Source organism: Hemitrygon akajei, chromosome 10 (assembly GCF_048418815.1).
Source record: "Hemitrygon akajei chromosome 10, sHemAka1.3, whole genome shotgun sequence".
Taxonomy (NCBI): Eukaryota; Metazoa; Chordata; class Chondrichthyes; order Myliobatiformes; family Dasyatidae; genus Hemitrygon; species Hemitrygon akajei.
In genome coordinates this window covers 172,904,527-172,920,880 of record NC_133133.1, presented here as the reverse complement: position 1 = coordinate 172,920,880, position 16,354 = coordinate 172,904,527, and the positions used below count along the sequence as shown (strand labels likewise).

General features: G+C 38.7%; 1 protein-coding gene across 2 annotated transcripts in view; it reads right to left on the bottom strand.

The window, feature by feature from the left end:
- Window positions 1–1,939: 1,939 nt before the first annotated feature.
- Window positions 1,940–16,354, bottom strand: part of arid2 (AT-rich interactive domain 2) — a 126,945-nt gene continuing 112,530 nt past the window's right edge. For both annotated transcript variants that reach the window (XM_073059721.1, XM_073059720.1), the window contains exons 16-21: window positions 12,076–12,233; window positions 6,699–6,837; window positions 6,523–6,611; window positions 5,706–5,826; window positions 5,508–5,599; window positions 1,940–3,356 (exon numbers count right to left, since the gene is read on the bottom strand). In XM_073059721.1, the coding sequence (XP_072915822.1) occupies window positions 3,224–3,356; window positions 5,508–5,599; window positions 5,706–5,826; window positions 6,523–6,611; window positions 6,699–6,837; window positions 12,076–12,233 (732 nt within the window). In that variant the 3' untranslated portion in view covers window positions 1,940–3,223. The remainder of the gene's footprint in view (window positions 3,357–5,507; window positions 5,600–5,705; window positions 5,827–6,522; window positions 6,612–6,698; window positions 6,838–12,075; window positions 12,234–16,354) is intronic.

The window sequence follows — 16,354 nt, the reverse complement described above, 5'->3', positions numbered from 1 at the left end:
TCCATCTGATGGCCTGGAAGTGTTTGTTACAGGAAATGCAGCAGCAGGACCTGCCCTTCAGAGCTGATTATCCCTTAGTGATTAGTGATGTTATTCTGAATTACTCATTTGGCCAGTGGATTGGAGAATTATACAGCTATACTCGGAGCTCTTCAATGCTCTCAGGTGTGGTTGTGGTTAGTCCTTATCTCAAGTACACAAGCAGGATTAAAGTTTTTACTTGAACAAGACGAGTGCAGTAACTAGGAGGAAAACATTAAAAAGAAATAAAAGCACACAACTGGTTGACATAATAATTTATCTATTCCCTTTACATAATATAGGGAAATTCATTGAATCAATTTTTTTTTAAATGGAATGATGATTCACTGTGGCTGAGGCTTAAGAGTTTGAATAGAAGGTAAAATATTTAGGAAGAATACTTAAAAAAGGAACAAGTCTAAAATGGTAAATTATTTCAGAATACAAATATACTAATGACAAAAGTTGATCTAGATTAACAAGGCCTTAAACTATCATGCTTGAGTTGCTTTTTCTTAAAATTTCAAGATGTATAGAATTGAATAGTAAAAGTTTTGCTAAACTTGCACCAAAGCTGATCTGTATGTCTAGATCTGCTCATTTGGAACAAGCAGTGAACTGGGTAAGCAGTCGGTTCAAAAGGATAACACTAAAAGTCTTTACATTGAGAAAAGACAAACAATGTATATTCATTCTGTTCAAGGTGATCTAATCGTAATCTACTTATGAAGTTTTGATTGAATGTGTGAACAAAAAGCCATCAAGATGATGGTCACGAGGAAGGAAGAAATGAGAAAAAAAACTTACTACCTTGGTGAGTGAAGCAAATACACATGTAAAATATGGATGCCATATATAGGTATATCTCACTTATTAATTAGGAAGAACTGAATCTTGCCCCAAAACTACTAGCAACACACAAAATGCTGGTGGAACGCAGCAGGCCAGGCAGCATCTATAGGAAGTACAGTTGACCTTTCGGGCCGAGACCCTTCATCAGGACTCTGGGCCTGAAACATCATCAGTGCTTCTTCCCATAGATGCTGCCTGGCCTGCTGCGTTCCACCAGCATTGTGTGTGTTGCTTGAATTTCCAGCAACTACAATTTTCTCATGTTTGCATTTCCAAAACTACTAATTTTAGATTCCTGAGCTCCAAACTAGAATGCAACACATTGCAGACCCACACTGAGGTAGGTGTGATATTGCCTTAGAACTCTGTGCCAAAATAAAGCTCAAACCTGCACCAAGGACAAACTGAGAAATTCAAAACTGCAAGACTAGTAGGAAGATCATTAATACATCTAGTAAAGTACGCAGAAGCAACTTATTTAGTTAAGAGATGGCCAAGAATGTGTTGTCAACAGAAAGAATGTACTTTGTTGGTGCCTTCCCTTGCATTTTTAGTATTATCCTGTGAATTAACTCCTTACCCATTTCAGTGCTTACTTCAAATAACCAGAACTGTAGATAGTACCGTAAGTTGCCTAATCAATGGCAGCAGTTTTCCCTTTGGTAACAGTGGATATGTAGAGGTCCTGACTTCTACACTGAACATTTGGTCTATGTATTAGTTGACATCAGATTTTTAGCCATTTTAATTACGTGCCAGACTATAGGGCTGATACCAAGTTAGATGCTACTTGTCAGTGAAATATCCCAAAACAGAATTAACAAGAGCAAAGGATCATCTTTCATCAGAATCATTATTTCACTTTTTCCAGCAGTTAAAACTTTATAAGACAGGCTGAACATATTTTCTTTTACTTCATATTGTTATCTCATCTGTTTCAATTATACAGCTTCCAGTGCTAATTAAAATAAATCAAACAGTCACTATATTATCAGTCATTAATTAATGATTTTTTGGTGTCATACTTCCTATAGATTACTTGAAATAAATAAGTGAAAACAAATGAAAGTGTCCAGTCTTTTTATTTAAAACTATAAACAGTCAAAGTAATTAAAGTTATCTAATGTAAAACTGTTGTATGCCTTTACTGCACATTCTACAGACACAGAAGGAAATGGGAGAGTGTTCCCTCCTCTGGATGCTAATACACCAGGCAAAGAGGCAGTTATGAAAATCACATAACACACCATTCAGGACATAACCATGAACAGGTTCTGAAGAGGAATGTGATGTGGTACAATATTGAAGATGGGAGAACAAGCACTAAAATACTGCACTATAATTGGAGTGGGGGATGGGGAAATCACTGAATAGTGGAAAAAATAACATCCCAGCACCCAAGGTAAATATAATACAATGGAGAAAAAAGTGTATAAAATTCCTCGTATTTAAACCAATTTACAAATAGAAAAAATCCTGTACAAGCACCGAGCTTGTACAAAGTGATATCTTCAGTGGGTCCAAGTTAGGGTAAACCAAAAATACCTTCAATAGTTTTTTTCTACAAAATGACATGAGATATATTATTCCATACTCTTTCAACCAGCAAATGAGTTCTACAAGGTGTATAATACAAAAAAATCAGTTCCACAAAACTGCTCTTGACTTTACAGCATTGGTACCATTACAGAATTATTTACAAAGAATTAAAGAACATTCATCCACTGCAGACAATATATCACAATTACTTACAAATGGCAGGAAACACAATGTCCTATATCCTAACAATAATGCTATTATGACACCACGTTGTGTTTCCAGTGATTGCAGTGGCATGAAAGTTGGTTAATTTTATTCACAAATATTTACAATTGATCATATGATAATAAATAAGTGAAAATATATTGGCTCAAGTATGAAAAAACAAGCTACCGATTTCTAAACAAGAAAGCACATCACTAGAAATAACTGCAACCTCTCAGATGGCAGGGATTACATCCAGTGTGTCAATTTCTGTTCTATTAAACCCAGCTTAGTCACTAATTCTGAAATATAAAAATGTGCTCATAGGGGGTGCAGGGTAAAAATATTTAATGCTATTATTCTGTATTGATCCTCTCTCAATTTATTATATCCAACTTTAAAAATGCTACTGGATTCTGATCACACAGTTGGTACTCCTTTTAAAAGCTTGTCAACACGACTCCACTTGTGATCAAAATGTTAAGCTTCTGTGCATTACAGATAAAAGTTTTTCTTTTAAAAACTGTCCACAATGGTCATTTCTCATTAAGACTTCTTGCTTACTTCAAAACCCTGTAAACGATACTTCAGAATTCAATTCACCCTTTCAGACTTTATTTTCTGGTTGTTGTAATTGTTCTAGATGGACAAGTTCGAAAAGGCATTTGGCAAGAGTGCTGGAAGCTTCCATGTTACTAAGTGCTAGTACAGACAATTGGTTCTCATGCCTTTTTAGTAGTCTGTAGGGAAAAACAAAACACATCATCAGATTTTAAATATTCCTATTTGGCAAACTTGTTCAAATATATGCAATGATGTTGTCTTATCAGGAGTGTAGTTATGCTTGCCAGAAATCCTGCATTAAACTCAACTATGATATTCTCACAAAAAGGCTTAATTTATTAAATAACTTGGAAAATATCCACTCACATTCTAAAAACAGTCAACACTCAATTATCTGGGGAATGAATCCATAGATAATGCAAAACATTAAAACTTTAAACACATTACACAGTATCTTATTGTTTATTAAAATACTTAAATTGTGTTTTTAAAGAGTTCTTTTACCCATCTTGTCAAGCACTTTTTTTCTCTTGTCAAAACTAATCTACATTAAGATGGCTTTGGATAAACACTTCCAATATAGTTTGACACTCAGGGAGAGTAAATAACTTTTAAGCACTGTGCCATCTGCAGTTCTTGTACTTTTCCGTGTAGAAAGTCTTTTCAAATATATTGCAGGCCTTTGAAACCAAACACTGTTAACATACAAGAATGGTAAATTGGCTGCCTGTTAAATGCAAGTCCACTGTAGGAACAAAATTTAGGGAGTCAAATTCTGTCTATCCTTATATGCAGGTATTTATTCAGAGATACAGTGTGGACCAGGCCCTTCCAGCCCAGCAATCCACCATTTAACCCAAGCCTAATCGCAGGTAATTTATAATGATGAATTGATCTACTAACTGGAACATCTTTGCAACCAGAGTAGCAAGAGGAAACCCATGCACTCACAGGAAGGACATACAAACTTTTTACAGACAGCACCAAATCTGATCTCCAAACTCTGTAATGGACTGATCATATAACTACCACCTTGTTCACTTTCTCACCTACCTATTAATGAAAGGGAAATTTAAAACGTGTTTAAATGCTCTGTCACCTTGTAATAGCCTTCCTTAAATCAGAGTGCAATGTATCAATCAGTGGAAAGACTAATTAGTACAAGATCACACATGTCCAAATAATTTTTCACAAAGTAGGACATTTTAAATGCTGCTCCTCCTGGCCCATCCACAAGCTCTATAAACTGCAGTGAAATAAACTGCCAGCAATGTGCCCTGCTCATTATCCCAACAATCTAATATACATTCATTGTACTTTACAAATTCTCCAGTAAGTTGCATTACTTGAATTAGAAAATTCATTCAATAATGTGTCACAGACAGTCCAGGATAGTCCTACTTCCTTTGGTGTACTTCAAAATACCTTCCTCAGACTTTTAGGTTTTATTCTACTTTGGTCAGATATGAACAGCACTGTACACATTCAGCTTATGAGAATTGTAATTTCATATAAGTTACAGAAGCAAAATACAGTGGATTCAGGTTAATTGGGTTATCAGTTAATCAGGGTAGCCACTTTATTTGCAGCAACTCTTAAAGAGCAAAATAGCCTGTATTCCCTTTGTTTAATTGGGACACGAGACTTGCTGAATAACTTCAAACTAGCATTAGTCATGTACACTTCTTCACAGTGCTTAAAGTGAACAGTTTTTTTAAAATACCATCCAGTTGTGTGTATTTGTGCTCATAAAGCAATGATTTTTTTTTGTCACTGATAGTTGGTGAGAAATAAGCAGTTAATTCAGAACCATTTTGCTCACTGTGGTTTCAAACTTTCACTCCTTCGAGATGCCAGAAACAGACAGGAGTGAAAATGAAATGATTTTGCTACTTCAACAAATTAGGAAGAATTTGAAGGTATCAATCATCTTGAATGTTACAATGAAAATGAAGATTTGAAGGATGCAATTGTCAAAAGCATTATACGAAGGCAGTCCATTATCTGCATTAGGTGTCTACACTGATTTATTCATTTACATTCAATAAAAAGATGACCCCAGCATGCAGTGGATGAATTCCTTGGTCAATAACTATTAGGAACTAATAGTTTTAGAGTACTATTAGTAGTGTTCTAATTTGTTCTGTATTTCATTTCAAGATATAATTTGTTACTTGGTTAAACTGTAGTTTGTCCTTTTTATATCTTTTTACTACATGTAACATCGGTTAATTGGGATAGCCACTTAGTTGGATCTCTTGACCAACTTACTGCCTTGCTCATGTTGACATTGCCTATAGAATTTCATGCAAATAAAAAAGCTTTACCTGCGACCATATTCTGAATATTTAGCAACATTCTTTAAGATTAAGGCAGCTGTTAGCCGGATGTGTTTTGTAATTGGGCTTTCTTTTTCATCCTAGAAACAAGAATTGTAAAAGTTAAATTGGCTTTGGCAAAGAAAACATGCTTTGCCAAATTACACTAAACACTTAACCAAACTTAACCCACTTTATTTTGCTCACCATATAGTCCCTAAATGCAAGGTTCCTTGATCCTCTTCTCAATGCCACTAAGGCAGCACTGGGATGATTCACAATAGTCTTCTGTGCTTTAGGAGTGGAAGCAGCCCCAGCAGGTGTCTGCCTACAGAAATAATGAAAGATTAAATAAGCAAATTTGAATGATGTTAAAATTAGCATTCCCTCATTCAGATTCTGAGTTTGTGGAAAACACAGGTAAATTTGACTTTAAAGTACTAGCACAACTTACATTTATGTATTATCTTTTGCAGATAAGTATTGCAAAGTTTTTTTTAGTGGTGCTAATGTATAAAAGGAATCTGTGACAAATAAGGTATTAGGAAAGGTAATCAAATTCTTGAGGTCTAATTGTTCAAGAGCCTAAAGGAGCAAAGGGGAAAGCATCCATGGGTTTAGGAATGGAATTTTAGTGCACAATACCTATAAATCGATGGTGGAGCCCAGCATTCAATAATTTAGGGAAATTTAGGGAATTTAGGGAGGAAAGGAAAACAAAGGTGGTTTTAAAGGCAAGGAGATGGTGGGGAATGAAGCAGCACAATAGGCACAGATAGTTCTTAAGCCACTCGTGCACAATTTAGATAATTTAACATCCCAAAATGCTGGAGGACCTCCGCTAGTCAGGCAGCATCTATGAAAGGGAATAAACAGTTGATGTTTTGAGTGCTCCTCACAATTTCCAACATCTGCAGAATCTCTTACAATTATAATTTTTAACACCCCAATCTAATTTTAATGCCAATGCACTGTAGAAGCAAATCAAACTAAATTTGCCCATATTTAAATAATGCCTTCTTACTTGTTAGAAGACTGATTGTTTCCATTGTGTGATTGCTCTTCAAGCTTCTTCAGTCCTGTGAGGAGTGCTTCTTTTGTGCAATGTTTATCCTATATAAATACATATGAAATTGAACCATGTCACATACAGTTTTATATCCAAAACAAATAAAGTTCACTTTCTCCACGATAGCCTACCTGCAAGTGAGTAATGAAGGAAAATCTTTGTCGTGGGAATTGTTCACAGGCTTCCCACATACATGCCCCAGGATACACATCTTTGCCTCCATGCTCAGTTGCTGCATGGTAGTATACCTGGGATGGAGAATCAAACCATCTAAAATTGTAAAGAAAAACATTAAGTTTTCCCAAACTCAACTGTACTGTTTCATTTTGCTCTCTGTATTCAGCTCGAGTACGGATTGTATCCCAGTAAAGTTCGTACAAAAGTCTCTGCCCAAAGGAATACCATTCTACAATCATATTATTTTGCTCTTTTTCTATCTACTCCTAGGTTTAAGACCAAAAGATACAAGAGCAGAATTAGGCCCATCAGGTCTGCTGCACCATTTCATCAAGGCTGATGCAATTTTACTCTCAGGCACAATCTCCTGTCTTCTTTCTATGTCACTTCATGCCCTGACCAATCAGGGATCCATCAACCACTGCCTTCAATAGACAAACACTTGGCCTCCACAGCTGCCTGTTGCAACAAATTCCACAGATTCACCACTGTCTGGCTAAATAAATTCCTCATCTGTTCTAAAAATAACAGGGTTGTTATCATGGGTGACTTTAACTTCCCTAATATTGATTGGCACTTGATTAGTTCCAAGGGTTCAGATGGGGCAGAGTTTGTTAAGTGTGTCCAGGATGGATTCCTGTCACAGTATGTTTACAGGCCAACTAGGGGGAATGCCATACTAGATCTAGTATTAAGCAATGAACCGGGTCAGGTCACAGACCTGTCAGTGGGTGAGCATCTGGGGGACAATGATCACCGCTTCCTGGCCTTTAGCATTATCATGGAAAAGGATAGAATCAACGAGAGGACAGGAACATTTTTAATTGGGGGAAGGGCAAGTTATGAGGCTATAAGGCTAGAATTTGCAGGTGTGAATTGGGATGATGTTTTTGTAGGGAAATGTACTTTGGACATGTGGTCGATGTTTAAGGATCTCTTTCAGGATGTTAGGGATAAATTTGTCCTGGTGAGGAAGATAAAGAATAGTAGGGTGAAGGAACCATGGGTGACAAGTGAGGCGGGAAATCTAGTCAGGTGGAAGAAGGCAACATACATGAGGTTTAGGAAGCAAGGATTAGATGGGTCTATTGAGGAATATAGGGTAGCAAGAAAGGAGCTTAAGAAGGGGCTGAGAAGAGCAAGAAGGGGGCATGAGAAGGCCTTGGCAAGTAGGGTAAAGGAAAACCCCAAGGCATTCTTCAATTATGTGAAGAACAAAAGGATGACAGGAGTGAAGGTAGGACCGATTAGAGATAAAAGTGGGAAGATGTGCCTGGAGGCTGTGAAAGTGAACGAGGTCGTCAGTGAATACTTCTCTTCAGTATTCACCAATGAGAGGGAACTTGATGACAGTGAGGACAATATGAGTGAGGATGATGTTCTGGAGTGTGCTGATATTAAGGGAGAGGAGGTGTTGGAGTTGTTAAAATACATTAGGACGGATAAGTCCCCGGGGCCTGACGAAATATTCCCCAGGCTGCTCCACGAGGCCAGGGAAGAGATCGTTGAGCCTCTGGCTAGGATCTTTATGTCCTCGTTGTCCACGGGAATGGTACCGAAGGATTGGAGGGAAGCAAATGTTGTCCCCTTGTTCAAAAAAGGTAGTAGGGATAGTCCGGGTAATTATAGACCAGTGAGCCTTACATCTGTGGTAGGAAAGCTGTTGGAAAAGATTCTTATAGATAGACTATGATTCTTTAAATGCCCATAGAACCTGACAGTTGGCATGGCTTTGTGAAGGGCAGATCGTGTCTAACAAGCCTGATAGAGTTCTTTGAGGAGGTGACCAGGCATATAGATGAGGGTAGTGCAGTGGATGTGATCTACATGGATTTTAGTAAGGCATTTGTAGGCTTATTCAGCAAGTCAGAAGGCATGGGATCCAGGGAAGTTTGGCCAGGTGGATTCAGAATTGGCTTGCCTGCAGAAGGCAGAGGGTCGTGGTGAAGGGAGTACATTCAGATTGGAGGGTTGTGACTAGTGGTGTCCCACAAGGATCTGTTCTGGGACCTCTACTTTTCGTGATTTTTATTAACGACCTGGATGTGGGGGTAGAAGGGTGGATTGGCAAGTTTGCAGATGACACAAAGGTTGGTGGTGTTGTAGATAGTGTAGAGGATTGTCGAAGATTGCAGAAAGACATTGATAGGATGATTGATAGAAGTGGCAGATGGAGTTCAACCCGGAGAAGTGTGAGGTGGTACACTTTGGAAGGACAAACTCCAATGCAGAGTATAAAGTAAATGGCAGGATACTTGGTAGTGTGGAGGAGCAGAGGGATCTGGGGGTACATGTCCACAGATCCCTGAAAGTTGTCTCACAGGTGGTTAAGAAAGCTTATGGGGTGTTAGTTTTCATACGTCGAGGAATAGAGTTTAAGAGACATTATGTAATGATGCAGCTTTATAAAACTCTAGTTAGGCCACACTTGGAGTACTGTGTCCAGTTCTGGTCGCCTCTCTATAGGAAGGATGTGGAAGCATTGGAAAGGGTACAGAGGAGATTTACCAGGATGCTGCCTGGTTTAGAGAGTATGGATTATGATCAGAGATTAAGGGAGCTAGGGCTTTACTCTTTGGAGAGGAGGAGGATGAGAGGAGACATGATAGAGGTGTACAAGATATTAAGAGGAATAGACAGAGTGGACAGCCAGCACCTCTTCCCCAGGGCACCACAGCTCAATACAAGAGGACATAGCTTTAAGGTAAAGGGTGGGAAGTTCAAGGGGGATATTAGAGGAAGGTTTTTCACTCAGAGAGTGGTTGGTGCGTGAAATGCACTGCCTGAATCAGTGGTGGAGGCAGATACACTCGTGAAGTTTAAGAGACTACTAGACAGGTATATGGAGGAATTTAAGGTGGGGGGTTATATGGGAGGCAGGGTTTGAGGGTCAGCACAACATTGTGGGCCAAAGGGCCTGTAATGTGCTGTACTATTCTATGTTCTATTGAAAAGCCGCCCCTATATTCTGAGACTGTGTCCTCTGGTCTTAGACTCCCACCAGAGAAAATATACTCTCCACATCCACTCTATCAAGGCCTTTCACCATTTGATAGGTTTCAATGTGGTCACCCCTCATCTGAATTCTTCTGTATACAGGCCCAAAAACACTCTTCATATGCAAGCCATTCTACCCTGGAATCATTTTCATGAACCTCCTTTGAACCCTCTCCAGTTTCAGCACATCCTTTCGAAGATAAGTAACTAAAAACTGCTCCCAATACTCCCAAGTGAAGCCTCATCAGTGCTTTATAAAGTCTCGACATTACATCCTTGCTCTTATAGTCTCATCCTCTTAAAATGAATGCAAACATCACATTTACCTTCTTCACCAAAGACTCAACCTGTAAATTCACCTTTAGGAAATGCTGCACAAGGACTCCCAAGTTGCTTTGCACCTCAGTTTTTTGTATTTCCTCTCCATTAAGAAAATAGCCAATCCTTTGTTTCCCCTACACTTCCTGATACTTTATTCCATCTGCCATTTCTTTGCTCTTTCTGCTGTCAAAGTCCTCCGTAGCCTCTCTACTTCCTCAAAACTATCTGCTGCTAAGACTACTTCTTATCACCTGTACACTGCAACAAAGCCATTAATTTCATTTTATACTGCTTATATCTTTGCATCTGTTTGAGAACATTAAGGTGCAATACATTTAATCAATCAATAGGCAGGAAATGCTTTGGTAAAATGAAAGGACAGACAACTGAAAGAACTATAATACAAGACAACTAAGAATGAGTTGAATGAATATTACACAAATTCTAAGATATGATATAATAGGTTACATTTTTTATGCTATATCCAAGGGTCTAGAGGATTTTTTTCCTCAATAGGATCTACTACCATTGGCTTTCTTCTCAGTCCCATACTATGACTTCATGGTATGTCCTTGAACTCCAGCCCAAAATTTCATCTGCATTAACCCCTCAACGGCATTATACAAAGTCAAGATCCATGTGTGATTTTGATGATGCCAGAATCTCACTGCAACCCATTGCATTTCATTGTACAGAACTTTTCTTTAATATTTAAAAGTCCAATCCATTTCTTTGGTAGCGTAACATTATATTTCCCTTGTCATTCTCAGAGACTGAAGTAGAGCCCATCCTATTTGTGCCAGAATCAAGCTTCCATCCACATGCAGATATAATCATCCAGACCACCTATTTAACATGTTCTATAGTATTGCTCATCACTTCTTGAACTCTTCTGCTCCAGAAATGCTCAACTATACCTTTGTATAGTCAACACTATGAAAACAAACTTCTATCTGCTCAACTACTGTCTCTATAAACTGAAACAAATCAAAAATCTGCTGCCTGTACCCAAACTCATTTCATTATTTTTCAATAAATTCAGTGAGCTTAAAACAGCAGTAGTGCTTTGATTTTATATGCTTATCCTTGTGTACAAATGGCTCATTCCTCCCTGGCTAATTGTCAGATTGCTACATTCTCCCTATCTTGATCTCTTCATCTTCAATATTGGCAATATACCACCAACGGGCATGGTTTCAGTATTCAATGTATTGATTAAATGCAAATTAACATTTCTTCCCAAAAAAAACCACACACACAAAATGCTGAAGGAACTCAGCAGGCCAGGCAGCATCTAGGAAAAGAGTCCAGTTGACGTTTTGGGCCGAAACCCTTCGGCAGGACTTCCTGAAAGATGTTTTCAATGCTTAAAATATAGAAGCATAGGAATTCAGTGGTTGCAACTTCCCAGGCAATGCCTAGTCAGCCAAGATGTGCTTTGCAAGCCTAACAGTGGAAAATTCCATAATGCATATCCCAAAGCTAAAAACTGTCAAGTCAAAGACCTGGTTTGGGAAGAGAGACATGGCTAATGGAGTCAGAGAACCAAACCAGAATATTGGGTAGGGGCAGCAGCAGTTGCTGTACGGGGCAGACGGATGAAGCTGGTTAGGTGAGGAACGTAGGCAGTAGTATATAATCGGGACACTGGTGGGCAGGAGATACAGGATTGCAACTGAAAAATAACAAGTTGCCTTACAAACGAGAAAACCTGCAGATGCTGGAAATCTAAGCTACCTTACAACATTACTTCAAAATTCTGTAGTCGTGCAAGTTACCCAGAAGGGAGGAAAATCAAGACTGCCTAAAAAAACTTATAAAACTTTGCCTTCTAATGAGTTTCATTAGTATACATAATAAGCCTCAAAAAGTTTCTCTAAATAGAAAATACAAGAGCAACACTGCACACCTCTTGATCATTTCACATCATATGTCAGTGATTCTAATAATCTGTCATTAATAAATATGCAACTCTTCCAGAATGAATCTTTAAGCATCAGAAAAGTGGATCACCTCCTGCATGCTTGCCACAAGCACATGAAATTCTGTCCAGGTTTTCGTGTTAGTTCTCCATTTTTCTGCAGCGATGGTATTTGAGTCTGGAGGCACTGGGAACTGTTTTGCTGGACTGTTGCTGGTGGTGTTGATGATGTTACTGCTGAAGGAGAAGACTAAAGGAACATTCAGAATCATTACAATAATGTAGATGTATTACCATTACTGAAATATACAGTAAGAGTTCAATTGAGATTGAGCAATGCATTCTGCACAATAATTATACAAGATTAAAAAGTGCCAAGAATTTGAAAATATCAGACTTGGCTGGGTTGTGATGTCTTGTAGTACACTAAGTTGCGCATTCCTGTAAAGATTATTTTATCATTGCTATATTTTATCCATTTACTTTTTCTAAATTTACATACCAACTACAAAATAATACCATTTCACTAAAACCAATAGCAAGGATTTTGAAAGCTGCAAATATACAGAGCCTATACTATTATTCATTCCCCCTTCCCCCCCCCCCCCCCTTGGAAGTTTTCATGTTTTATCGTTTTTCAACATTGAATCACAGTGGATTTAATTTGGCTTTTTTGACGGTGAGCAACAGAAAAAGACTCGTTTGTGTCAAAGTTAAAACAGGTCTCTACAAAGCGATCTAAATTAATTACAAATATAAAACACAAATAATTGATTGCATGAGTATTCTCCCCTCCCTTAATGACATATCAAATCACGACTGATACAGCCAAGTAGTTTTAGAAATCACATAATTTAGTTAAATGAAGATCACTTGTGTGCAGTCAAGGTGATTGAATTAAATATAGTAAAAGTACACTTAAGTATGAAAGGTCCAACTGCTAATGAGTCAGTACCCTGGCAAAAACTACACCACGAAGACAAAAGAACACTCCAAGCAACTCCTCAAAAAGATTACTGAAAAGCACAAGTCAGGAGATGGATACAAGGAATTTGGAAGTCACCGAATATCTCTTACAGAATGTACAGTTAAGTCAATCACCAAGAAATGGAAAGAATTTGACAGATCAAAATCTGCTTAGAGCAGGCGATCCTCAAAAAGTGTAAGAAAGGGCCTAGTGAGGGGGGCCACCAAGATACCTAAGCCAACTATGAAGGAGTTACAAGCTTCAGTGGCTGAAATGGGAGAGGCTGCGCATACAACTGTTGCCCGAGTGCTTCACCAGTTGCAGAGAGTGGCAAAGAGAAAGCCACTGTTGGGGGGGAAAAAAACACATGAAATCTCAGCTAGAGTTTGACAGAAGGCATGTGGGAGACTCTGAAATCAAATGGAAGAGAAGGTTCTATGATCTGATGAAAACTAAATTGAGCTTTTTGGCCATCAGACCACATGCTATGTTTGACGTAAGCCAAACACCACACATCACTCCTATCATAAAGCATAGTGGTGGCTGCATTCTGCTGTGGGAATACTTCACTACTGCAGGCCCTGGAAGGTATGTGAAGGTAGAGGGTAAAATGAATGCAACAAAATAAGGGAAATTCTGGAGGAAAACCTGATGCAGTCTGCAAGAGAACTGCAATTTGGGAGAAGATCTGTATCCCAGCAAGATAATGACCCCCAAGCATAAAGCCAAAGCCACACAGTAATGGCTTAAAAACAACAAAGTTAATGTCCTGGAGTGGCCAAGTCAGAGTCCAGACCTCAATCCAATTGAGAATTTATGGCTGGAGTTGAAAAGGGCTATTCATTCATGATCCCCATGCAATCTGACAGAGCTTAAGCAGTTTTGTAAAGAATGGTGAAAAATTGCAGTGCCTAGATGTGAAAAGCTGATAGAGACCTATCCACATAGACTCAAGGCTGTAACTGCTGACAAAGGTGCATTGACTAAATACTGACTTGAAGAGGGTGAATGCAATCAATTATTTGTTGTGTTTCATATCTGTTATTTAGTTTACTTTGCAGAGATCTGTTTTCACTGACATGAAAGTCTTTTTCTGCTGATCAGTGTCAATAAATGCCAAATCAAATCCACTGTGATTCAACATTGTAAAATAATACAACATGAAAACTTCCGGGCCTGGGGGTTGGGGGGTGGGGAGAGAATGAATACCTTTTATAGGCACTGTAAATGAAGCACTTTGTAATTAGGTTCAAAGTTGTATTTAATCTAAACATTCACCTACATTTCATAAAATATTGTCATGCTCACTGGATTCATTTGAGAGTGATATGAAAAGTCAATCACACAAGGTAAATTCAAATTCACACCAATTTAAACACTCCATTTGTTCAAATAAGATGAAACACAGCTGAATTGCATCCCTAATATAGCAAGGTACTTCAGCGATTAGTTGAGCAATCCACCACACCCTAATATTCGCTGAATTATCTAGTTACAGTGGTCATGGCATGGATGTTAAGTTAGTTTCCACATTACTCAATGAAAGGTTGACCTTGTTCTTCATAATTCATCAGCGATACCCAGTGCAAGTATAATGAGAGATATTGGTATTGAAGATGTTCAGAAAAGACCTGTTGGACCATTACTGATGACACTACTAAAGGAGTCCATTGTAGAAATCTTCATGTCATATTGAATGGGCTTTGCTTGCAAGTTTGTCCTGTAGCAGCCTAATAAATTTAAAGATGGCTCTCACCTCCACTCAATTTTTTAAAAAATTCTACTGATTACACCCCGATTTAGACAGATTGTTCCCATACTTGGCCCTCAATTCCTGGTACCATTCTGACGAGCCCATAATCAAGCTCATCTTTAATGTGGTACCTAAAACTCTGAACAGGATCTCACCAAGACTCCATACAACAGGCTTAGCTGACTTGCTTTGAATTATATTCCCTCTGGAAAAAAAAACATTCAACTATCTTTTTTGATCATCTTTTAAAAGTATACAACATGAATACCAAAATGTCTTTGGTCTTCCTCAATTTCAAATTTGTACAATTTCAGCGTCAAGAAAGAGTTCCAGAATGGCTTTCTTAGATCCCATTGGATGACCTTGTTCTTCCCTACAACAAACTTACCAGTTCAGTCAATTCATTTACTTTCTTCTAACTGGTGGAACCTTTCACTAAAACTCAGTGTTTTACTTAACAAGTAACACAAACTTAAAAATCCAGCTCTGTAGTTCCTTATTTAATCTCAAATGAAAAGCAGAGAACCCAGTACTGAATGCTGGAAGAAACAACTTTTCTTTTAAATCCCTGTTCTGACTCCAAACTTCCACCCAAATACCAACATGCTCTCCAAATTCCACCCAATCTAATTTTTGCTGATTACAGAAACATAGAAAACCTACAGCACAATACAGGCCCTTCGGCCCACAAAGCTGTGCTGAACATGTCCTTACCTTAGAAATTACCCAAGGTTACCCATAGCCCTCTATTTTTCTAAGCTCCATGTACCTATCCAGGAGTGTCTTAAAAAACCCTATCGTATCCGCCTCCACCACTATCACCAGCAGCCCATTCCAGGCACTCACCAATCCCTGTGTAAAAAACAGGCCCCTGACATCCCCTCTGTACCTAATTCCAAGCACTTTAAAACTGTGCCCTCTCGTGCTAGCCATTCCGGCCCTGGGAAAAAGCCTCTGACTATCCACATAATTAATGCCTCTCATCATCTTGTACACCTCTATCAGGTCACCTCTCATCCTCTGTCGCTCCAAGGAGAAAAGGCCAAGTTCACTCAACCTATTCTCATAAGAAATGCTCCCCAATCCAGACAACATCCTTGTAAATCTCAGCATCCTTTCTATGGTTTCCTCATCCTTCCTGTACTGAGGCGACCAGAACTGAGCATAGTACTCCAAGTGAGGTCTGACCAGGGTCCTACAGAGCTGCAACATTACCTCTCGGCTCTTAAGCTCAATCCCAAGATTGATGAAGGCCAATGCACCATACGTCTTCTTAACCAGAGTCAACTGCACAACAGCTTTAAGTGTCCTATGGATTCGGATCCCAAGATCCCTCTTATCCACCACACTGCCAAGAGTCTTATCATTAATACTATATTCTGCCATCATATTTGATCTACCAAAAATGAACCACTTCACACTTATTTGGGTTGAACTCCATATGCCACTTCTCAGCCCATTTTGCATCCTATCGATATCCTTATGACAGCCCTCCACACTATCCACAACACCGCCAACTTTTGTGTCATCAGCAAATTTACTCATCCCTCCACTTCTCCATTCAGGTCATTTATAAAAATCATGAAGAGTAGGGGTCCCAGAACAGATCCCTGAGGCACACTGGTCACGGACCTCCATGCAGAATATCACC